Genomic DNA, 23,537 nt, shown 5'->3' on the forward strand with positions numbered 1-23,537 from the left:
CCGGTTACCTAGGAACAGACACACTTCTCTAACGTGGCCAGTTCTTCTCATCAAGCACAGGATGAGCATTTATTGTCTTGTGACCGAGAAAAAACACAAAACAAAAGCCAGAGCTCCACAAGTGACATGAAACATCGCACACATGCACGCCACGTGATGCCGAACAAAACCGGGAGCCAGGTCCAGGTTAATGGTGTTAAGAGGTCTTAGAAAGCTAATGTAAACATTTAAAAACATACAGAGGAGTCCAGAAAAATAAGCCACGGTAGTTCAGGCAGCGTGTTGAGTCAACTTGCTGGAATTACGGTTTCTGGCATCGAAGAGGATGGAGGGGGATGAGAGATGGCAGATCCCAGCCAGAGAGGTTCGTTTCAGCTCCACAGAGATCTCAGGCAGTGTGTGCTAACGGGGCGCGGGCTCGGGGTCCGGCTCCTACCTGCCCCCTCTCCTTGCTTCAAGCATTTGCAATGTGACTGAAGGGGGTGGGGGTGTTCAAAACAGGCCCTCGGATTAGCCAAGGGGGGGAGGCAAGAGAAGCAGGATGCAGAGTCCCCGTCAACGCTTCTCCTCCTGCTGTCTTTCAGATCTTCAACCCGACACACTAAAGAAGGAGAGACACCAACCGCTTTTGAAAAATCTTGGCAAGAGGCTGAGGATGGCGAGGGGCAGGGCGGGAGGGAGCGTGGTACACGGGTGCGCTGTGTTTCGGCTTCCAAGTACGGCCAACCTCGCGTTCGGCCCCGTTCACCTCCCCTCACTCCCCTGTAGTGCAATCGTATTTCCAGGGAGTTAATCGACAGGCAGTTCTTTTATCACTCTGATGGCAAGCGACAAACACTTAAAATTACACTTGACACAAGACAAAGGCACCTAAAAGCTTGACAATGCGATCAAGTCGTGTTCTGTTAAGAAGGCTTCAAGCGTTCCTACTCACAAGCAATTGCCCACTTGCAAGAAAAAAACCCTCTCGTGCTCGGAGCACGTTCAATATCCCAGACCCAGCACAAGGCTGGTTCTGCAGCAGGGAGCCAGTGTTGCTTGTAAACGGAAATTCAGGGAGGCTCTGCCCTCCGATTCACGTTTGCTTTCGCTTTGGCCCTAGTGCCACAGGTGTCGCGCAGACTCCAAGCTGTATGTCACTTCGCATTACAGTGTGACACAGGAAAAGTTAACAGAGCAAATGGGAAGTGCTGCAGGGGCGACACGGAAGGAAGCGTTCTCCTTCGCAAACTAGTACTTTATTAGTTAAGGCACATGTAGAGACAGTTTTCAAAAGATCACTTGCAAATCAATTCTGCCTAACTAGGACAACCTCCCTGTCCCTTTCCAGGAGCCAGCTCTGTTTTCCAGTTATTCCATATGAATTTGGAGTGACTCCACTTTCACCACCACAGCTCTGGCATCCCATCCGCGGGCCTGCCAAGCCGGGCAGGCTCTGACCCACGGGGTGCCCAACACCTCCCACATCTCCGCAGTGGAGCGCTCCGTCCTTCACTAGCCGAAACTTTCAGAACCAGAGACTTTGAACACTCGCTCTCTATAAAAATATCAGGAACTGACCTCCCAGTTTTGACAGGTTTGAGAAAATTCACAGCAGGCTGTTGAGCGAGAAGGAAAAACTGCAGCCTTTGCTGCTTGTATCGCTGTAGGACACAGGGGAATTGGATGGCTCAGGCTCCAGGAGTCCTGATGTGCATGCACAGAATGGAGATGAATGACGAGATGGATGCTGGCTCTCATGGAAAACAATCCCTCCCAACAGCTTTATCCTCTCTTTAGCTGATTCTTGGAGAAAGGCAATAATCTCTCTCTCCCTGCTCGTACACGGAAGGAAAGTGCTTCTGGCTACAGAGATGCAGACCAGGTCTGCACAGCTAACATCAGTTACAAGCACTAACAAGCTTTCCTTGGTCTACCAGACCCCACTGCGTAATGTTTGGATTTCAGCTACACCAGGAGAAGGCAGAATTAAAGATATTCATGGTAACAGAACTACTGCCAAACCACGCTGGGGCCCCAGCACTGGGATCAGCAGTTATCCTGCATCCAGCTGCTGGCTGGGAGCCCAGACAAAATGGTGTCCCAGCAGTGCAAGGTGTGTCTAGCTACGCATTTCTAGGGTCAGCACAAAACCTGGATGCCATGTAAGTGGAAGTTAGATGGCATAGAGATCTCATGCTACGTACCTGCAAGAGGGTGACCACCACCCAGGTAGCCAGGTGCAAAGCCCAGTGCTAGCCAGCTTCTCAAAAGCTTCCAGTGGGCTTTGAATCAGGCTTTTGGTGAGCAATCATTAACCAAATGAGATGAATCTGCACCTTTGAAGCACAAACTTTTGGCAGCAAGGAAAGCAAGACTTGTAGCATAACAATAGTCCTGGCCAAATGAGGACTCTTGCAGACATCACATCTGAACAACACTCACACACAGCGAGCACCGTTATCTAAAGGATTCTTCACCAGAGAGCACAAGCAAATGAGGTTGTAGATTTTACAAATACCTTCGATATCACTAGTACCAAATAATTTAGGTGTTGCATTTCCCTTAGAGGGAAAAGTTCAACATTATTCACCCAGGAGAGTAAACACCAGTTGCTATTAATGCTCTGATTGCGTTTGTTACAATTACAGATGACTTGGCAGTGTGCTGCGCACGTGATGGAAACTAAACAGGGAGGCAGGAGAAGAAGTAGTCGTGGTAGTGTTCGCTGTTGCAGGGAAGTCAACCTTTTTCACATATGGTCATGAGAGGATTCCCTCAAGCAAGGGCAGTGAACGATTGATTCCTCCGTCTGCAACGAGGCAAATACTGGTAACTCAATGCAAACCAATAAGAAAAAGCTTTCCGATAAGGCCGTGCAGAGCTCCAGAGGTGGGAAGGGCTGACAGCACGCGTCCTCTACAGAGATGAGGAGACAAAAAACAAAGAAGTCCCCAAGATGACTGGAATGCAAATGATCTTTTCAAATAACAATAATAAAAAGACAAGAAAGAAGAGAATCCAGGCAGTTTGCAGCTGTTACTGCTTAAGGCCATTGGTTTCCTGCAGGATAGTTGGGCACTGTGGGATACTCTGGCAGGCTGTTCCCAGAAAAATTGCTGTGCTGGGCCTCCCTGCTGGGAGGGTTTCTCCATGTGCCGCTCTTCCACTCGTCCTGAGCTTTCTGAAAGCTTCCACCAGCCCCTCGGTAGATTTTATGTACCTAATGGATGAGAGAGAGAAGAGGAAAGTCAGCAGCAGGTTCCAGCACCTCTTCCTCAGAAGAGCTATAGTCACTTCGGTACTGCAACGTGGATTTGTTTCTTTCTCTGTAAAGAGCTATGTTTCCACAGAACAAAAGCACTAAAAATGCAGTAATCCAGTGAACAGAGGTGCAAACAGACAACAGCAACGCAAGACTTGAACCCATTTCAGCCACATGTCTGGGAATCGGGTTGGGAATCCTGCAGCAACCAACACAGGCCAGCGGGCTCAAACCTCCCTAAAACTGACACTGCTGCTTCAAAAGGGCTTCTGTCTTCTCTCCTCCTCTCCCATTAGTCTACAGAAGCTTTCCAGGCAGTCCTACCTCCAAATTCTAATTTTCTGCAGAGAACCGAGGACCACTTCCCACTCTGCCGCCCCGTCCCCACTGCAGGCCATCCCAAGACACTTCACCTTTACCATCAATATCCATCTCCATGAGCAATGAAGCTCGCTTCAGGTGATGTGAAGGAACATCGCCACGTGAAATGGTGACAGCATCCAGCCCCAGCTGTCTTGTGTTATCTGGATTTGTCCTCTAGATACTCAGAGACACCAAGTGTCTACACTAGAAAACGTTTAAGCGCAGTGATGGCTTACAGCGGCTGCTAAGCTGCCTGTTTGCATTACTGCGATACGGAGTGCGGAAACTCCAAGTCAGAGAGACATCTGAAGCACCTACCCTTAAAATGCAGATGAGCATTGCGACCGCTGACACTGTAAACATAATGGCAGGAAACAGCATGAACACAGCAGCTGCAACATTGGTGCTGAAGAAAGTAATGGCTGCCATCCATCCGCTGGGAGAAAGAGAGAGAAAGAAACAGTACCATTATAGCTCTTTTTAAAGTGTCCTTATTATCAGAAAAGCTGTTTACTCATACCCAGAAATTACAAGGCAGCTTTAAAGCTCTTGAAAATGAAAAGAACAATGAAGAAAATGGACAGAATTAAACGCAGCTCAGGCAGGTACTTCCCCAGGATCTCACATCTCACTTGCTAGCATCCCTCGCTAACCCAGTCTCAGACCTTTAGGGGACAGCCAGCTGCACAGACTTTGGGAAGAGAAGATTTATTCCCAAGGTGCTCTTGGTAGTGCAGAGGTCATGCATCTAGAGACCAGAACTGGGATAAGAGAACACGAGGGTCTTGTGATTTACACTGCATCTCTGTTCCTTTGATGGCAATAACCAGGTAGGGCAACTAGGGAGCATTAGCAGTTAAGAAAACAAAATGCTACACGGAGTGCTAGGACTTTCTATGATTTGTAGTTTCAGCAGGAATTGCTCTCAAGTCTCTAGAGACAGAAAGTTAAAATGCCAAACAGTTATAACCAGGGACAGACACTAAAACGCTCCCATTTATTTTAAGACAACTCTCACAATACTTGCTCTACAGGCCAACAGTGAGTCATCATGCACTGCTCACCATGTGCTGCAAATGCTTTGAGGGCAATGCTAAGAGAGGATCAGATGAATCCTGAAACTGGCTGGTTAAATCGTAAGAAGAAATGGACGTTGTATGAAGGTGACAAAAACAACAGGCAGGTGAGGATACCCAACTTCTGCCAATACAGCGATTAGAAACAGAACTGTGTACTCCAAGAGCAGATATAACCATGCCACAGAGGAAAACAAAAGCTTCTGCCACCCCACCCGCTACAGACTCCCACCGTTTTCTCAAAAGTTCATGGCAACAGCCCATGGCCTGAAACTCTCTGGCATGGGAGCCGAGCGCTCCGCTGTCAGGCTGTAGGACCATCTGCTTACCAAGCTCCCCATCCAGAGAAACCAATCGCCTGCAGGACTGTGAGAATAAACTGGGCGCCAAAGATGAAGAAAAAGGCCATAAAATTAAACGAGCTGTCCGACCTGTGAAGGAAGAGAGGAAGTTAGAGAGAGACCGGCACCTCGTGCTGCTTCACGCTGCTGTTTGACCCCATCACGTACAAACCCTCGAACGTGGTATCTCAGAAGAGATCCCTCAACAGCTATGTACTTTGCAGGCTACTCCTCTTTCCCCCGCAGTGAAAGCACACGGATCCATGAATCATCAGCGTGTAATCTCTTCCAATAAGCCTGGCTCCTGCAATTGCTCTTACCAAAGTAATTGCATATATGACCACACAGGAGGAGAGGCAGCCTCCTGCAGAACAGACAGCGCCTGAATCGTTTCTCTGACCAAACACCTGAAGTCAGCGCAGCCTGACACCCATGTGTGGAATTATTAGTAAAATTAAGGTTTTACATCTGAAAATTAAGGTTTATATGAAAAACATAGCAGTGTTCACCCATTGAGGAAAAGCATGAAATCCAAAGGAGCTCTGATGATGGGACACAGCTGCAGCAGGCATGCGAGGAATCCACTCACACAGCAACTCCCTGCCATGTACCATAGAGGACAGAACGGAGTGGAGACTCCGTGGCCCTGCTCCATGATGATACAGCAGGAAGAAATGGTTCTCTAGAACTGATAAGCAGCTCAGCTGGCCCCCTGAGCCAACAGGTTTTCAAAACCTTGCCAAAGTGCTACCGTCTCGTGAACTTTGCTCGTTTTAATATCATTTTAATACCAAAACACACCTCCATCCCAAAGGCTACCTGCCTCCGAGGTGTGACCACCCCTCTTCGAGTTTGCGCTCTCGATTTTTCGTAAACTGTACCTTTAAACGTGAAGCGAGAGAATTTTACACCAATCATGATAAAAAGTATGTATAACTACAGTCACTCAAACTCCACCTTAAAGATAGAAAGGATATAAAAATAGCCAGGGAAATGGGGGATTTTCGGAGAAGATGATCTTCGGAGGGAAAGAAGATAACACCGTGAGCAAGTCAAGGGAAACTCCACCTCAGACTGCCTCCGACAGCCGGGATCGGGCGACGGGCTGAGCCTTGCTTCTCCCCACCTTGGGAGAGACTTTAACTAAGCGCTTTTCTCGGGAATAGTTACTCCTTCATGTTTATAGCCAGGCTGTATTATTATTTATAACCTTTTCACGCGTTTCATATTTGCACGTGCTTTCTTGCAGACAGTCACTATCACTGGCAATTCAAAAAAACCCTCTATACCTGTTGCACAAATCAAACTGCCCTGTTTCAGTAGCCAGTTGTCACAGTTTCTCACTGAACGCGACCCAATGCGGCCGTGCCGGTTCATGAGCGCGACTGGACTGAAGGTGCAGACTGCTAGTAGTGTATCCAGAATGGTGGTAGTTTAATATACGTATTAAACGCGACTGGACTGGTAGTGGCAAATTGGACATCACTCAGAATTTAAACCTAGCCACACCAAGCCTCTCACTCCGGTGAAGAGCGTTAGAAAGCAAGGGGGTTTATCTTCTGCCAAATTAACGCAACACCGTGCAGCTCAGCCACCAGCAAGTAGGCACAAGGGGGGCCCAGCACTGGCAGGCAGAGTTTCCCCGTACACTAGAAGTGATCACTGAGCATGAGAATTCCAGCTGGCAATGTCTCAGTGGCTGCTCGTCGTCACGCTTACACACCCACGGTTAATAATCCTGCACTGGAACGTAACAGGAGGAAAAACAGCCACCAGAGAAGCGGGTGGTACCCTGTCTGGGGAAATGCAGAAGCAGCTTTCACGGCTTTGCGGGCTCCCCATCTCCAGGATGTACAGGTTGAGAGGGTCCCAAGTATGTGAGGTCCTTTATTTCATGCAGGTATGACAGACAGCAGAAATATGATCCCCTGACAAGGCGGCTGGCCAGGTACGTTCACGGTCTCTCTGTCATGGGTGCACTGGGGCACAGCACCGTCCCGCCCAGGTTCTGGCTCTGCCACAGAACTGCAGCAGAACATCTTCATCCCATTAAACCAGCTGTGTCCATGAGCCAGCCTTTCACTGTAAGCCCACGCACATCTAAACCCCCCCAAACTATCATTTTTAAAGACACCAATGATTACCGTTCTCTCAGGAACTCAAAGGGCCCATGATTTACAGAACAGATTTAGAAAAAACACTGTGGTTGCTTATGAGGCAGCTTAGTGCAAGGGGGAGTTTACAAAAGAACTCCAGTCACTCTCAGCTCCTGCTCAAACCCTGGAAGTATTTTAATGTATACTACTTTAATTATTATTATTTTAATGTTTATTAGTATTGAAATTCTAGCTCCTACTGCCTAAGGAGGAGATGAGGGAGGCAAGACCCCAGGCTCTGGAGGGAACAGCGCTGTGGACCCTGGCTAGTCTGAGACAAGTGGAAGAGCCCCCAGCCAGGCCCCCGCCACTCCGAGCCGTGTGTGCTGGCACGGTTATCTTTGATCTTTCAAACGATAGCTGCAGAGCTGCCGCGAAAGGAATCTGCCATCCCCGAGTATCCTCATGATCCCACCCTTCAAATAACACCTCAGAGTACAGCAATGTGAAAGAAATACTTGAAACATGGACTGTTCACTGTGGTGCCTATCATAATCCAATTAACAAGGATTAGGCTCGAAGCTGAGCCTTCAAACAGACTCTTGCAACTACGACCCAAAAGGGCTGGAGAAGTCTTCATTTGAAAGGATCCGTGGGAATTAGTGAGGATACACAGAAAAGGTGATTTCTGATCCAGCCTTCTGGTGCAGATTTGCAGCAGCTTTGCCCTAGCGCCAAAGCTCTGCAGCTGATTTCCTTTTGGACGCAGAGGTATGACCAAAGTTTTACGAAGGCAGCCTCACGGTACAGGTTGCCAGTATCGAAGGGCTGCCTCTTCCCAGAACAAGCATAGCAAGTGGGCCTGACCTTGCTTTCTCAAATCACGACTAGCTGCGATCCCACAAGGAACAGTGCTGCCCCACTGCAGCGTTTTTCAACCCTCTTCTACAACTGACGGTGAAGTCAGTGATCTCTGGGCTTGCCAGTCTGTCCCTAGGGCTTATTCCTTTTTTAACTGTAGAAGTCTTTACACAGAGTAACCTCGGGGACCTTTCAGTATTCAGTTGCATAAACACATACAAACAACATTAAAGAAATAATTAGAAACGGTCCTTGCGAAGCCCAGAGGAGGTCAACGGGGAGGAGTAATTTTTCCCAGACTTCAGAATGGAAACTGCTCTTTGAACAGAGCCCTAGCCGGCTCTCAGAGGCCCTCGGGCTGCTGAACTAGGGATGGGGACAAAACCCTAGCCCCAGAGGGCAAGAGTTCAGAGCTGGTATTTTCATGTCTTTGAAAACTTTCAGATGAATCCAACCCAGTGGCCTTCCGTTTCCATCAGAAATAATCCTCTCCTGTACTCCACGATGAAGTCACTGATGTTTTAAGCACCACCAGCGCACTAAATGCCCAGTGTTGTTAGTATACAAAGCGTAAATTCGGAAGAGCATTTACACAACTAATTTAGCATGTGCTAAATAGATAGGACCCCATCTGCCAGCTCTCATCTCTATCAGCTCCTTTTGCTGTTATCCAAACCAACTGATCACAGAATCTGGTGAATAATCAAAACCCAGAGTATTCTGATAATGGGGAACGAGAAAGAACTTCACCTCAGAGTTCAAAACCCTGACTGGTGTCTGGGGCCTGCTGGCGACCTGCAGTGTGACGCTGGGCAAGCCCTTCCCCTCCTCTGTGCCTCCTCTCCCTGCGTCCGGCTGGAAAATGCTCTGGACCTTCACAGCTCCGACAAGCATTATGCATGAATGGCTGAATAATGCCTCGTGAACCAAAGCAAGCATGAACAAATGCAAATGATTATTAATTAAAGTGAAAATGTAGGATGGCTTTAAATATTTGTGGAGTTTCAGAAGAACTCGCTCCAGGGAACTGCTTTTATCTAAAAAGCAAAGCAGCCTAGCTCTTAAATACCTAGAAACAAAAACCAGAAGAGTTCTCAAAAACTAACAACTTAATAGTCTTCCATCAAAATAAGCCTCAATGAAGCTTTACCAAATTAGTATCTGTCTTGATGTTATGCCGATATGAGGGTGCTGCTACGCCTGAGATATTTAAGTAAAATATGAATTTCATCCTCATGGAAGTGGCAAACTACTCGCTGCTGCTCATCTCCAGTCCTAGGCAGGGGAGCCTCAGCCCTACATCCAGTATTTAAAAGTAGCCACGTTCCTCTTTGTTACGAGAGTAAACAAGACATCCAGACATCAAGTCCTTACTCTTTACCCCGACCTCCATCGGGGCTCTCCCCAGTAACACCACCTCTCTCTCCCAGAGGAAACGGACACAAAACCCCCACACGGGCTTCGACCTACCGGAAGGCTTTGTACGCAGGTCGGAACCAGCAGACGTAGCCGCAGGGACTGAAGAGGATGAGCCAGAGGACGGCCAAACCAAAATTGACCCCGTAGCCTCCTCCGATCCACCACGCCAGGCACGCGATTATGTTCACTCCGAGTGTGATGCAGTAAACTGTAAAGAGGGCAGAGGGAAGAACATGAGGCTGTGCAGTTTCACGCCTTCATGCTAAAAGGAACCAAACACCCTGTTTCGGAAGGGTCCATACTGCGGTGGGAAACTCGAGCCCAATAACGCAGCCGCTCCAAGCGAGTCGCAGGTTCCTGCGTCACCCCAGGAGCCGGCAGCACAGACGCAGCCATCTCCGGAGGGAGCGCCGCGGCAGAGGGATGAGGAAAATCTTTCCAGACCTGCCAAAGGATGGACAGCTGGGTAGCAACCGGTGCGACCAATACAAGACTCAGGCCAGTATTATTACGAATTATGAGCAAAGTTCAGTTCTCATTTGTAGCAAAAGCCCTTTATGAGAGGAGAGGGGTGTGTAACACCGCCCTGCACCCAGCCTCAGTATGACTTTGGTCTCCGTGCTTGCTGAGGCTGCCTCAGGAGCTATTACAGAGCCAGCAAAGTGCCTTGCGGACTCTCTCTCTGCTTCCCTGGGCCTCTGAGGAAGCCTGGAAGTTAGCTCCAGGGCTTGTAAGTGCTGCCTTGAGCAAGGGGATGAGCAAACTCCAATCAGGCTGAGAACACAGGACCACAGGGGTGGCCTAAAGGCCCTTTCACATCCCTGTGCACGCCACTCGGATGAAAGGAACAGTTGACGAAGGCCCCCAGAGCGCACCAGTCTGGGCTAAGTAGATGTGCACGAAGTGATGCTGCTCCCCCCTTCCTCTGCAGCTCAGCATCACCGCAGAGCAGGGCTGCACACAGCCTGGCTTTGGCAGGCTGAGTTCAGTCCCCATGCCAGAGGCTCTCCGCTCTCCTCCCTGGGCTCCCCTCAACACCCCAGGGACTCCCTGCAGCTGCCCCTGCATTCCCCCAGGCTCTGCCAGCGTCGATGAGGCTTAGCCCAATTACAAGCTCATATTTTGGAAAACAGGTGGTAACTCTTAAAAAACTTTGCAGTAACCTTTATCAATTAGCACAGAAAAGAGAAATGAGAAGGCAGAGGGCCCAAAGACAGAAGACCCTTCAGTACCGTCTGGTGATGAGCTCACGGCAACACTTCGGACCCTGGTCTCATTTATTCAGTCAAAATTAAATCCCTGAATTTCTCTTCACCCGGGGTAAGTGAACATGCCCTGCCATTCCTTTATTTGCTACGCGTGGTGGCCCTGCAGCACACCTGCACATCCCGGGCTTGGTCCTCTGACGCCCACCGCAGCCCAGTCTCTCCTGACTTCTCTTTCCTCCTCTTGGCACAGAGCCACCTGCCTTCACACAGCCCGGGGCTGCTAAACCACTACAGAGTTGTGTGGTCGTAGAACAGTACTGACAACGCAGTCGGGAGAACTTAGCGTGGAAAGCATCGAACCCAGCTGCTGCTTCGGACATACGTATTACAGGAGAGTTAAAATAAAACATTGTTTTACTACAAAGAAAATTTCTTCTGAGCAGCTAACAACAAGGTTTCATATGCAATGGTTTGGATGGATCTTAGTATTGGGGGAAAGAAAGAATTCTAATTATTTACATTCCATTTATACAGTAATTAGTTGTACTTCTGCAAATTTTTATTTTCAGAAGTAACTTATTCTCCAAAAGTTACTTAATATGAAAAAGCAGCCCAGCAAGCCAAGAACACCTATAAAGTTTTCAGGAACTCCCGGTTCTCCCTGCGCGCCAGGTAGGAGTTTGTTCTCCAGTAGTGGGAGCTCTGGTACAGGTTTCCCCAAATCGCCATCCACCTTCATAAAATGTTCACATCCAATTAAAGCAATGAGCATTCAACCCTTCTAGCAACGACTTTTGTGTTTCGATTTTTAACACCAGCTTTTTCTCGTTCACCGCCTTCCCTCCACACGCGTTTCTCTCTCCATCCCATCCCAAGAAGTCGGCAGGACCCCAGAAGAAAGCGTGCTGCAGATGGAAGTTCGAAAGCCCTGGTGAAAAGGCCAGGTCTCCTCGGCCGTGCCTAGACCAGTTGCCCAAAGGGCTGGCACCGTTCCAGCCTGCCATTAACTGGAATGAGGGACTCTTTGTTTTGGGAGAGTCGCAGACAAAGGCTGCTTTACAGCAAGCAACATTTAACCAGTTCGTCTGGAGGGACAAGCAGTTTCTTCAGGCAAGAAAATTACAGAGCTCATTTCAGCAGCTCTAAATAACGAAAGAACAATGGAGTGATAGATTATGCTATTACTTATGCACACAAATCTCTCTCATACACACATCCTATGCATCTGGAAGAAAAGCCGTGCCACCAAATGCGTATCTGGCAGAAAACAAGCTTTCCTTCAGTGAGAAGGGTAAATAGGATGACAAGCATTTGGGGAAAAAAAGATAAGCAAGGCAAAAAGATTTTTAATCTTCCAAAGCATTCCCTGTGGTTTTCTAGGCCTGCTACACCGTTTTTCATCCGCTTTCATTCCTTGGAGAAGAATGGTCAATTCTCATTACTGGCTTTCGAACGGCTAAGCCGCGACAGCCTGAGCCCAGAGCCAGGAGGGCTGCTCATAGGGAGTATCAGCACATCACCAGCTGTGACCCAGGGGATCAGCACCCTTCTCCAGCAGCACCGGGAACGTCTGGCGGGCTGCGCCAGCTAAGCAAGGGACAGCGCATGACTAGAAGACACCGCTTCGATTGGGAAATCTCTGGACAGCACAAATGAGGGGGAATTTTAGCCTTCCTACAGCGAGGTGGGGAGACAGCTAGCGAGCAAACGAGCCACATTTATTTTCTTGCCTAAAATTCTCCTATTCATTTTAGTTTAGGTGAATTGGAAATTACTTTAAGAGGGTTATTTTGGGGAGTAAAACATCACTTGGCATTAGTAAAGGTATCAAATGTGGTTTGCTTTTTTCCTCCTCAAATTTACTAACAGACTTTTCTAGCACTGATACTCTCTCCTTTCTTCAACGGCAGCTCTGTGGAAAAGACTCAATGCAAGACAGCTCAAAATTTGAGCATAAAGTTATATTACAGTATTCTAAGAGGAATTTTCTCATCAATTAATTGCAGTCAAAACTTTACAGCACATAAGTCATTGAGATCTACAGTGTTTTAATGCACAAATACGTTTTCCCAGCACAGGTTTCTTATTTGACTTACAGATCCATACGTGGTAGATTCTCTTCACCAGAAACTGATAATCGACGGGAATTTCATCAGCAAAATTCTGGTAGAAACACGGTTTCAGAGGGATAAACTTGGGGAGCGGTGGGAAGTTATTCACCTTCTCTGCAACGCAGAACACAGGCGTTAGTGGAATGCAGAAACATTCTCATACGGCTGAGCAAGTGTAAGACCCTCCGCACCTTCCCCATACACACCCGGGGAACCCCGGGTCGAGGGGACTCGCAAGAATTGAGAGAGAAACCATCGTCTGCTCTGGCCATTCATGGTACTCAGCGCGTCCATCCTCACCCCGGACACCAAACACCTTGCCCTCCTCGCTCGGCAGCGGAGGTGGCATTTAAACCAGCACATGTAAGGCTTGGAGCGAGGGCTAGAAACAAGCTAATAAGCCACGCATGGCTCCGATACCTTTACACATCCGTGTAAAGTTGAGCAAAAGGCACTGCAAGGCAAAAAAAAAAAAGTTAAAATAAGCTCCAGGATGAGGTTCCCCAGGAAGGGGGCAGAGGCCAGCAACATCTGGGGGAAACAGGCTGCGCAGAGGTTTTTAGTTAAAACCTCTCAGAAAACCAGAGCAGGAGGAGAGGCTGGCGATCCTCCAGACAAGCAGATGTACTTTCAGACACAAGCTCCGTGCTGGCAGGCTTGCTGGCGCACGGATCGGGCCTTCGGACCTGCAGCAGACATGTCCCTGTGACAGTAAGGAAGGGTGCCTTCGGAAAGCATCCCTCAAACTGGAATTCAGTACTTGGACGTCATCCAGGTCAGGGAAGGCAAATTAGACATCAGAGATGATTTTGGTGTGACAAGACTCATGAACGTACCCTTTTCTCCTCAAAAGTCAGGTTTTTCCTACAAGGTTAAGCCCCAGAAAAAAAGAAAAAAAAACAAAAAAACCCCAGCCTTTGCATTCATAATCAATAAATCAGCAAATGCCGACAAAAGCAATATGGTGAAGAAAACCTTACCTTGGGAAGAAATTATGTTTTAAATTCAAGTAATAAAATGCTAAATCCTCTGCATGTAAGCTGCTGTCAGCTGCCAGACACACGCGCAGATTTGCCCGCGTATCTGTGTGTGCCTGGATGTGCGTTTCTACATGTTTGGAAATGTTTGCTCTTGCCTCCCAGTGCTGATTAAAGTTTGATTCCAGGGCATTGTGACTAATTGTCTCTAGTCTACTTCAGCCCCAGTAAACAGAATTAAAAACAACCAGAGGAAGAGATGAAGAATGTCCTGGGAAAACCTCCAAATGGCACAGAAGACAGAGGAAACGTCTGAACAAGAACTGTCAGCACAAGAGTTCCCCTTCTCCTGCCATTACCTCCATGTGGGAAGACATTTCGCAGGAGCAGCATCTCAGCTTCGTTTGAAGGTTGGCAGGGAAGGGCCTAAAGCTGTAAGCCATGCTTTGGGAAAGAAAAGGCTTTACTTCATGGAAAGGCAAGGCATCTTTTCATGCAGAAAACACGGTGAGGATAACGCCCGCTGTGAGTATATCAGAATTAAATATGGAATAATGTCTGAAGTCACCAACCAAACTTGACTTTTCAGTAGACTTTTCCTTATAAAAACAAATGTTAAGTCTTCTGCCCCTCCTCACCCATCTCCTCTAAATGCATTTTTTGCATTAATTCAGATGCCCTCTAAAGCTGTTATTAGTTATTGGTTAACACCTCCTGCTGACCCCACCACAGGCAGTGCTCATGTCCCACGGCTGCTTTCAAAGTCCATAGGAATTTGGACTCCTTAGCACTAATTTTCTGTTTGCTATAAACACCGAATGGGCTTTCTGCCGGACAGTCTGTCTCAGCAGGCTACGACAGGACGTAACAATGCTGGATCAAAGGAAAGGAAGGGGGCACAGCTTTTAAAGCTAAACCTCTCTAGGGAAGTCAGTAAGAGCAAGATTCACTGCACACAGTAAAAGCAGATTCTCTAACAATCTTATTTTCTTTTGTATTTGAGGGATAAGGAAAATTTTGTTCTGTCCCTCTCCAACAGCTGAAGCTGCAGCTAGTTGCTTTGGTGCTGCTCTCTTCCATCTTCTCTCTCCTGCAGTACAGATCTGTCATGGGCAGTAGAGCTGCTGCCAGCCTCTAGCGCAGAAGTCCCCAAATGGCGAGGCCAAAACCAACTGGCCTGCTGGGCACCAGCCACTGCAGTTTGTCATTTTTCAAGCTCACAAAGTGCTCCAAGTACTTCTACAATTGTTTGCTAGGTACACAAAAATGGGGATTACACCTCTTCTCTGTTGCTGCCCAGCTGCAAACAGCCAGACAACCGCTTTTTCCCATGCAGAGACCCTGTAGTTTTCAACTGTTCTGGGTTACTTCCAAGAATAGGCAAAAGAAATCAAATGAAAACATCCCCTTTCATGTCTGACTGCACAGCTTGGAGTGCTGCAGCACTCCCACCAAGGCTAGGACCAATACATTAGATCAGCAAGCACCAGCCGGGCTTTCAAAGGCCAAACTGTATCGTTGATGAGCAGCAGACATATGCCAGTCCCGGACTTTTTATTATCTTAAAAAAGTTGGGAGGAATTTTGCTACTAATTTCACTACAAGTAAAATTAAGATGTATTAATATCAACAGTACAGCTAGGAACGCTGTGGAAAGCCATTTAGCCTCTGTAAGGAAGGAATTATTCTCATGTACTTTTTTGTGAATAAATTTCATCCTCATAAAACTTTCAAACAAGCCACACCTGAGCCTTTATTGCCCAAACAGGAACCTCAGCTGACAAATCCACAGTGGATACAGCGTCAAAGTGAATGTGACCAAGGCAAGCAGAGAGAAATAGCTGCAGAGCTTCAGGGATCGCTAAGATCTCAGGAAGGGACGCACGTCGCATGCCTGATGTGTTACAGCCAGCACAGCGTACCAAAAAACGTTCCCTGAAACCATTCTCCTCCATACACTGCCGAATTTCGAGGTGCTCTTACCTGCCATTTCTGCTAGGAGCGTTCCCTGGTGACGTTTCAGACAGACAGCAACGGATCTATCGGAGAAAGACAGTCAGGTCAGCACCCGTCACCACCCAGCACCCAAAGCATCTCCTGGAATCGTGAGTGTCTCCGGTACAGCGTCTGACAGATTCACACCACGAACTACTTGTCCCCAAGCGCCCAACGTAAGCACGCTGGAACCTCACAGAAAGGATCACCACTGCTCCTTGTATGTTGTCTTGGTTTCGGCTGCCACCGGCAACAAAAGCGCCACGCGGCCGCCCCTCCCCCTGCCGGCGTGCGGAGGAGAATGAAAAAGAAAATAGGCAGAAACCGGCGGGTGGGGGTAAGGGCAGTTTAACAGAACAGCAAACAGAGGGAACAGCAACAACAACGGCACAGATAAGGAGAAAACACGACAACGAACCGCTCGACCCAGACAGCTGCTCTCCCGGACAGGACCAGCGCCGAGCCTCCCCGAGCCGAGAGTGAGTTCCCCCGCACCGGAACCCAGCGTGATGTCACAGGGTATGGAACACCGGTATGGAACACCGGTATGGAACACCGGTATGGAACACCTGGCTCTGTTTGGCCAGGTGGGGTCAGCCCCCACCCCCTCCTGGAGTCCAGTGAAAATTAACCCTGTCCTGGCCAAACCCAGGACATATGTATAAAGCTCCACCTGGTAGCACCTAATTCAGCACAACCCCACTGTCAACCGCTTTTCAGGCTTGTACCATTCAGCAGCGAACAAATGTGCTCTCAGCGGTACCTGGCAAAGGCTGAGGATGCACAGAGAGCCACGGCCAGAACACGCGTACCTTCCAGCTGCAGCCAGACAGCAAGCTGGGACAGCCAGCTCTGGCTGGGACCCAGCAAAGCGCATACGTCGAAAGAGAAATTTGTACGAGCTCACCAGACTTCACGCTTCATTTAGGTGTTGAGATGATTTGTTGGCTCCTGGCTCTCTGTGGACCTTCCCAACTCCTGAAACAAACAGATAATCACTGCTAGCTGGGATGTAAACTGCTGTTAAAAAAAAAACCAAATCAACTGGTACAGAAAACCCAACATCCCTCATTATTTTAATAATTCTGCACAACCCTGCTTAAAATGCAGATTCATTCTTCCTGGTACCGCCACTGAACAGGACGGTAATTCTGGAAGAATCAAATCCTGCAAAGTTTACTCAGCGTCAGCCGTGTTGCGGATTTTGGCAGCACTGATCGCACAGAAAAAAGCTGCAGAGGTGTGTGCTGCGCTTTGATTCTACCCCTTCTTCGTTAAGGATAAAACCACCGTGTGTCCCTACCTGCAAACCCCAGAATGGAAGCACAGAGTACCACAAAACAACCCTCTAAAGCAGCACCACAGGGTCTGACGAGTTATCGAGAACAAAGGAAGCGTAGACTACAAACTGCCCCTACAAACACAACAAACACCGCTGCCAGCACCGACAGCACCCGCAGCACCGAGGTCGGAACAGCCGCGCTGTATCCAAAGCCCTCGGGATTTACAGCAGCCCATTTCCCTTATCTGCACCTCCGTGCTGTCCTCCCGTGTGCCTCCTGTACGGTCTGGAGGTCGCAGAGCTCACACCGGTGCAATTATTTTGTTGGGATTGCATTTACTTTCCTTTTTAATTGAGCTATGCTAGCGCAGTCCTTGGTGGAGACAACGGCACTCTGATAAGAAGTGGGACCTGTACGGGCAGCCGATTCTTCTGTACGTAGAGACACAGTTATACACAAGCTTAACTATGTCCACACAGAGAAGAACATATTATTTCGCCTGTACCAGTCTAAAGAAAGCACCAGAGCGGGCAGGAAAGCTGTGTCACTCGTGAGCTGCTCCAGGCTGGGACTCCCTGGTCGAAGGCTCGCACACGGGGGCCCATCGCTGCTCAAGTCACAATGCAGACAGCACCCAGGGTCTGACAGGCAGGTTATAGCTTATGATTCAGAAATGGAAGCGTTTTGCTTTGCCTTTTTTAAATGTGTGAATAGAAAATAAAATATGAAGACAGTTAAGAATACAATTAAAACGTCACCCCACCCATTCACTGAGATCCATAAGCTTGAGGGGAAGAACCAATGACACACGAACACCAGTCACGCTAAAGCACTTGGAGAAAAGAATCTTTCACTGAACAATGAGCAAACAAGTAAGGTCCTTCCTCAGAAGAGGATTATTTAGTTCATGTACTTCAGTGCCAGTGTCTTCCAACTGCAGAGGGGTGGGAGGTGTCAGTCTGTTCGCTGGAAAAGGGACCAGAAGGAAAGACCGAGGGACGTTTTCCTGGCTTGATGGGGACATCGTGGCCAAACAGCAGCTCTTGGGTGCCCTCCCTTCTCAAGGAGACAACTGTGGTGCTGCTGAGTGGCTTTAACTTGAATAAGTAAATAAAAAACCAGAGAAAGCAGCATTCTGGTGATCCACTCCCTTCTCATCTTACCGAGTTGTTCTCATTTACCTGCCCATTTCCCAATAAATCTTAGCCACGGCTTAATGCTTTGACGACAGAGCACATTATCACGTAAAGGAGCCACGACAAACTACTGCATATTCCTCTCTTCAGCAAGCTGTGCTTTTATGAGTAACCTCACAGCAGTTCCTGGGACAACAACTGTAATTTCCCTATGGAAAGATGCATTTTGGAACCGCAAAGCAGCATTAAGAATACATCTTTCTGGAAGGACAAGCGCATCCAACCAAGTTTTACCCTGAATAATCAGTTCCTGAAATGCACTGACCTTCCATCGGTCCGGCTGCACCGAGACTCCAGCCCGGCTCCCGGTGAAAGGCAAGGGAGCTTCCCCCCACGGACACCTACGGCAGCAAGCTCAAACCTCTCGCGGGCAGCACGGCCTCAGACTCCAGGATCCAACCCAATGACACTTCTGTTCCGTGCTCCAGGATACCCTTGCACAGGAGTCGCTGTGTTCACACCTCCCCAGCTCACCACTGAATTTGGGCAGGATCTCTGCCAACCCTTAGCTGCAGGGTCTCGGGAGAAGAGGCCTTAGGCATACAGTCAGGGAAAAATCTTGTGTCTAATCAGGGATGAGGTTGCTCAGCTCGGATGGCCAGTGGCTAAAACTCCTTTAAGGGGAGAATTTCGCTGTGCAGCCTAAACATCCTCCAGTCAAGCTCCAGCCGTGAGATCCTGGCATAAGTAAACAGATATGCACTAAATACAGACAAACAGGTACCTAAACAGCTATCATCCAACCACACGTGAATTTATGCAAGATAACAACACATAAAATAAGCTCTCTGTTCACTGCAACATTTTTGGTTTAATTGGGAATAGACAAAACCCAACTTCCTCTACTCCACCGCAGAGATCTCCTCATATATAATCCACTATTTGCGGAGGGAGAAAAAAACCACACACACTAAGGAAACCACGGCGTGAAGTGAGCTTCCTTTTTCCACTGTGCTCCTCCACGGCCAGTGAACGACTCCAAAGTTTGCAGTCCAACGCACACGAGTCACAAGAGCCCGCCGGAGACAGTCGGAGCTTTTCCTCACCAGTGTGTCAGAGACAAAAAAACACCCTGCGTCATTTTAGGAGATGGCATTTTCCTTTTAAACCAAGACACGGATGCAAGCAGCACTGTTTTTCTAGGCGGACAACAACATGGTTACTCCAAATGTGACTTCAGCGTGAAACACGTCTCACCATCTCAGATCAGGGACAGATCTGTGAGGGAATACCCACAGCAATCTGCTTGAGGCACTTTATATGACTGCACGTACGTTACTGTTTAGCACCCTTGTTCACTCTGCCTATATTGCAGTACATAATTTTAAACGTTTCAGTTATTTCTCCCTACTTCCTTCTCCAAAAAGAGAGAAGGGGGGTGGGGGAAATAAAGGACAAGCCAAAAGAGGAGCGCTGACAGGGAGGTGGGAGAGCTGCTTTGCCATAAACCCACCTGGTGACCTGGGGCAAGCCCACACGACCAGATTCACAGGACCCCAGCTCCCCTCGTGCCGTCTGCAGACGTCCCAGCCAAACCCAGAAAAAGCCCGGCATCCTAAGCTTTCCATCCATCAAAATTTACCAGCTTCTGAAGTCTTGCTTTTGGATATTTTCTGTACTGCTTCTGTATTTTCATTCCAATACGATGACTGTAGCGAGGCCAAGAGCTTCTACGCAGAGCTGTGCTCAAGGGTTTAATCCAGAGCACTTTGCCGAAAGCAAATCGAGGGGCAGGATCCGAACGTAACACCACCAGCAGAAGAACTTGCCAACACTCCCTCGTCAGACAACGATTTAATCACTAGAGCACAAGCGGAATGAGAAGACCTGGGCACAACACACATCTCCTGAAAGCGGCTCAGGCTCACCCCTCCGGGGAGGGCTGTCCCCAGAGACCAGGCTTTCGGAAGCCACTTCACGCTGCAGGTCGGCAGACCCCAGACATTTCTGAAGAGCAAACGGCCTAAAAGCCAGGGCACCCCCAGCGATCCGGGAGACGCGGATTTGAAGCCACCTGGCTCGGCAGGGAACCAGCGCAGCCTCCAGTGTTCCCGAGGCAAGCGATTGCCTTGCTCCTACAAAAGCAAGTGGTGACTCTAGACTGTTTATAAGAGGAAGGAGCTGGTTTTGAGTCTCATTCAAATGCCCAACTCTATCAGGAACTTCCCAGAGAGCCCAAGGCAGCAGAGGTCACTCTGCAAGGCACCAGAACGCTTGGCTCAGCTTTCTGATCCTAGATTTGTCTAGCTGATATCGTTTGTATTTGTGTTTCCCCTCCCGGCCGCACGCAGCCAGCCCTCGCAGAGGGGGACACTGCCCCTTCAGCGGCGCCAGCGCAGCGCTTGCAGTGCTGTGCTTTAGATTAGGCGACAAAAACGGCCAAAAGGTAATTCCAAAGGCTGCCCAGCATGACCAGTGAGAACGGGGAAACTGCTTACGGCAGCACTGCTGCTGAGAAAATGCACAAGCATTAATAAAGTTCGCAAGCGTTAGCCTCCTCCCACGCCAGTCCGACAGAGCTACCGGAGCCTCCTGGGGACGCCTGGCTGTGCAGGGCATTTCACTGCCCCCTCTCCCCCTCGTCTCCCACCCCAGAGCTGCTGAGAAAGCACCATCAGAAGCAAATCCTCTCAGGTCTCTCCCAGCCCGTTTACACAGCCACATCCACTGCCTCAGCAGATGGGCAGAAGCCTTAATTTAGGTCCTACAGAACTTGCAGCAGACAAATATTGACTTTGGTATGACCGCTTCCAGAAGTAAAGCTCAACCACACAGGGGGCAGAACCGCAGAAGGCTCCGGAGGAAGACAGAAAGCCCAGACACACGCGTGTTCAGGGCCCGGGCCTACTCCACTGCTTGGCACCTGGTGGGACAGGCCTCACGTAGAAGACCCGGGCTGCCGACAGCAGCAACAACATGACTCAGCCTAGAATAACACCATAAAGCAGACAAATTAACCCGTCAATTATCTGCTTAATTTCTGAGCCGCTGCTCTTTTCGTGGCAGGGTCAGAGTTCCTCGAGCTGGTTCATGCTCATGAAGAGCCGAGACCAGAGTGGAGGAAACAAAACTACGACGCCCATGTGCTGTCTCTATCGAGGGCAGCACAGCAAGGAGCCACTGCCACAACGGAAAGCTTCCCCTCGCAGCCCCCGCAGGACTACTCACAGGACTCCCCCCCCGCCCCGGGAGCAGCCCTGCAGCTGGCCTGTGCTCGCCCGGCCCCAGTCCTGCGCTCCCGCGGGAACCCCCGAGCCCCACAGAATCACAGAAAGGTCAGGGCTGGAAGGGACCTCTGGAGGTCACCCAGCCCAACCCCCTGCCCAAGCAGGGTCACCCAGAGCTGGCTGCACAGCACCACGGCCAGGCGGGGCTGGAATATCTCCAGAGAAGGAGACTCCACAGCCTCCCTGGGCAGCCTGGGCCAGGGCTCCGGCACCCTCAGAGGGAAGAAGTTCTTCCTCGGGTTCAGCTGGAGCTTCCTCTGCTCCAGTTTGTGCCCGTTGCCCCTTGTCCTGTTGCTGGGCACCACTGGACAGAGTCTGGCCCCGTCCTTCTGACCCCCATCCTGCAGAGATTTAGAGGCATTTCTAAGGTCCCCTCTCAGCCTTCTCTTCTCCAGGCTGAACAAGCCCAGCTCCCTCAGCCTCTCCTCGTAGGAGAGATGCTCCAGTCCCCTCCTCATCCTCGTAGCCCTCCACTGGACTCTCTCCAGTAGCTCCTCATCTTTCTTGAACTGGGGAGCCCAGCACTGGACACAGCACTGCAGATGGGGCCTCCCCAGGGCAGAGCAGGGGGAAGGAGACCCTCCCTCGACCTGCTGCCCACACTCCTCCTAATGCACCCCAGGATCCCATCGGCCCTCCTGGCACCCAGGGCACGCTGCTGGCTCATGGTCACCCTGTCGTCCCCCAGCACTCCCAGGTCCCCGGCAGGACCCAGCCCCGAGAGGCAAACCCACCGGCTGGGGAGGGGATGAGGAGAGCCCCCCCGCCGGGGCCGTCCCCGGTTCCCCTCCCCCCCCCCGCTGCCCCACTGCCGGTGTCCCCGGGGCTGCCCCCCCCACCGGCCACGGGCAGGCCCCGCTGCAGCCCGGGGCCGAGGGAGCTCCGTCACTCCGCGCGGGCCGGGCCCGCTGCACCGCCACTCCCCGAGGCCTCCCGCCTTCGCTCCCTCACGACCCCCCCCATTCCACCCCAACCCCAAGGCTGTCCCCCAGCCCCGACCCGGCGCTCACCGTGCCCCTCAAGCCGCCGCGCCCAACCTCCTGCTCCCCCGAGCCCGCCGCGGAGCACGCCGGGAACGCGAGTCCGGCCAATGCCCGCCGCCGCGGCGCTGCCGGCCGAGCGGACTACACTTCCCAGCGTGTCCCGCGCCGCGCCCCCTCCCCGCTTTTCACGTGAGCGGCCAGCCGGCTGCGGGGCGTGGGCTGAGGCGCGGCTGGGGGCGCTACGGGGGCCGAGAAGGACAGAAGGGTCAGGGGGCGGGGGCGCGGCCTGGTCCCGGCGCTGAGGGGCGGGCGAGCCTCCGCGGTGGCGCCGGGGCTGGGGAGGGGCCGCCATGGGCAGGGAGGCCCGGGGGGAGCGGGCCTGGCCCCGGGGGTACCGCGGCATCGAGCCGCCGGCTCTGGCCAGGCTCCAGCTCCGGGGCCGGTTCCGCCCGGTTGCTCGGCGGGAGCCGGGGCTGCGCGGTCACCGCCTGCGTGAGCTGTCGGTAAACGCTGATTCCGCTGAGGCGCCGGGCAGGTGACCCGCGGTCCGTCCGTCCGTCCGTCCAAGCACCGCATCGCCCCGGCCCCCCGGTGCGGGCAGCGAGCCCCCCCCCAGCGCCAGCGGCCGGGTTCTTCTCCCCCTCTACACTGCCCTGGTGAGGCCCCATCTGCAGCGCTGTGTCCAGTGCTGGGCTCCCCAGTTCAAGAGAGATGAGGAGCTGCTGGAGAGAGTCCAGCGGAGGGCTACGAGGATGAGGAGGGGACTGGAGCATCTCCCCTACGAGGAGAGGCTGAGGGAGCTGGGCTTGTTCAGCCTGGAGAAGAGAAGGCTGAGAGGGGACCTTAGAAATGCCTCTAAATCTCTGCAGGATGGGGGTCAGAAGGACGGGGCCAGACTCTGTCCAGTGGTGCCCAGCAACAGGACAAGGGGCAACGGGCACAAACTGGAGCAGAGGAAGCTCCAGCTGAACCCGAGGAAGAACTTCTTCCCTCTGAGGGTGCCGGAGCCCTGGCCCAGGCTGCCCAGGGAGGCTGTGGAGTCTCCTTCTCTGGAGATATTCCAGCCCCGCCTGGACACGGTGCTGTGCAGCTGCTCTGGGTGACCCTGCTTGGGCAGGGGGTTGGGCTGGGGGACCCACAGAGGGCCCTGCCAACCC

The 23,537-nt window shown here is 50.8% G+C and overlaps 1 protein-coding gene across 2 annotated transcripts; it reads right to left on the reverse strand.

Annotated features, from left to right (window-relative positions):
- Positions 1–36: 36 nt before the first annotated feature.
- On the reverse strand, positions 37–22,479 carry SCAMP4 (secretory carrier membrane protein 4). Of its 2 annotated transcripts, none has more exons than XM_075444357.1 (8): positions 22,408–22,479; positions 16,599–16,669; positions 15,680–15,735; positions 12,705–12,833; positions 9,452–9,608; positions 5,013–5,114; positions 3,926–4,043; positions 37–3,202 (listed from the first exon to the last, which is right to left on the reverse strand). In XM_075444357.1, exons 3-8 carry the CDS (start codon positions 15,684–15,686, stop codon positions 3,026–3,028), a joined length of 690 nt encoding a protein of 229 aa, XP_075300472.1. In that variant the 5' UTR covers positions 15,687–15,735; positions 16,599–16,669; positions 22,408–22,479; the 3' UTR covers positions 37–3,025. The 2 variants fall into 2 exon arrangements, with proteins under 2 accessions (XP_075300472.1, XP_075300473.1); XM_075444358.1 differs by lacking the exon at positions 22,408–22,479 and adding an exon at positions 19,624–19,819.
- Positions 22,480–23,537: the final 1,058 nt, after the last annotated feature.

Source organism: Opisthocomus hoazin, chromosome 27 (assembly GCF_030867145.1).
Source record: "Opisthocomus hoazin isolate bOpiHoa1 chromosome 27, bOpiHoa1.hap1, whole genome shotgun sequence".
Taxonomy (NCBI): domain Eukaryota; kingdom Metazoa; phylum Chordata; class Aves; order Opisthocomiformes; family Opisthocomidae; genus Opisthocomus; species Opisthocomus hoazin.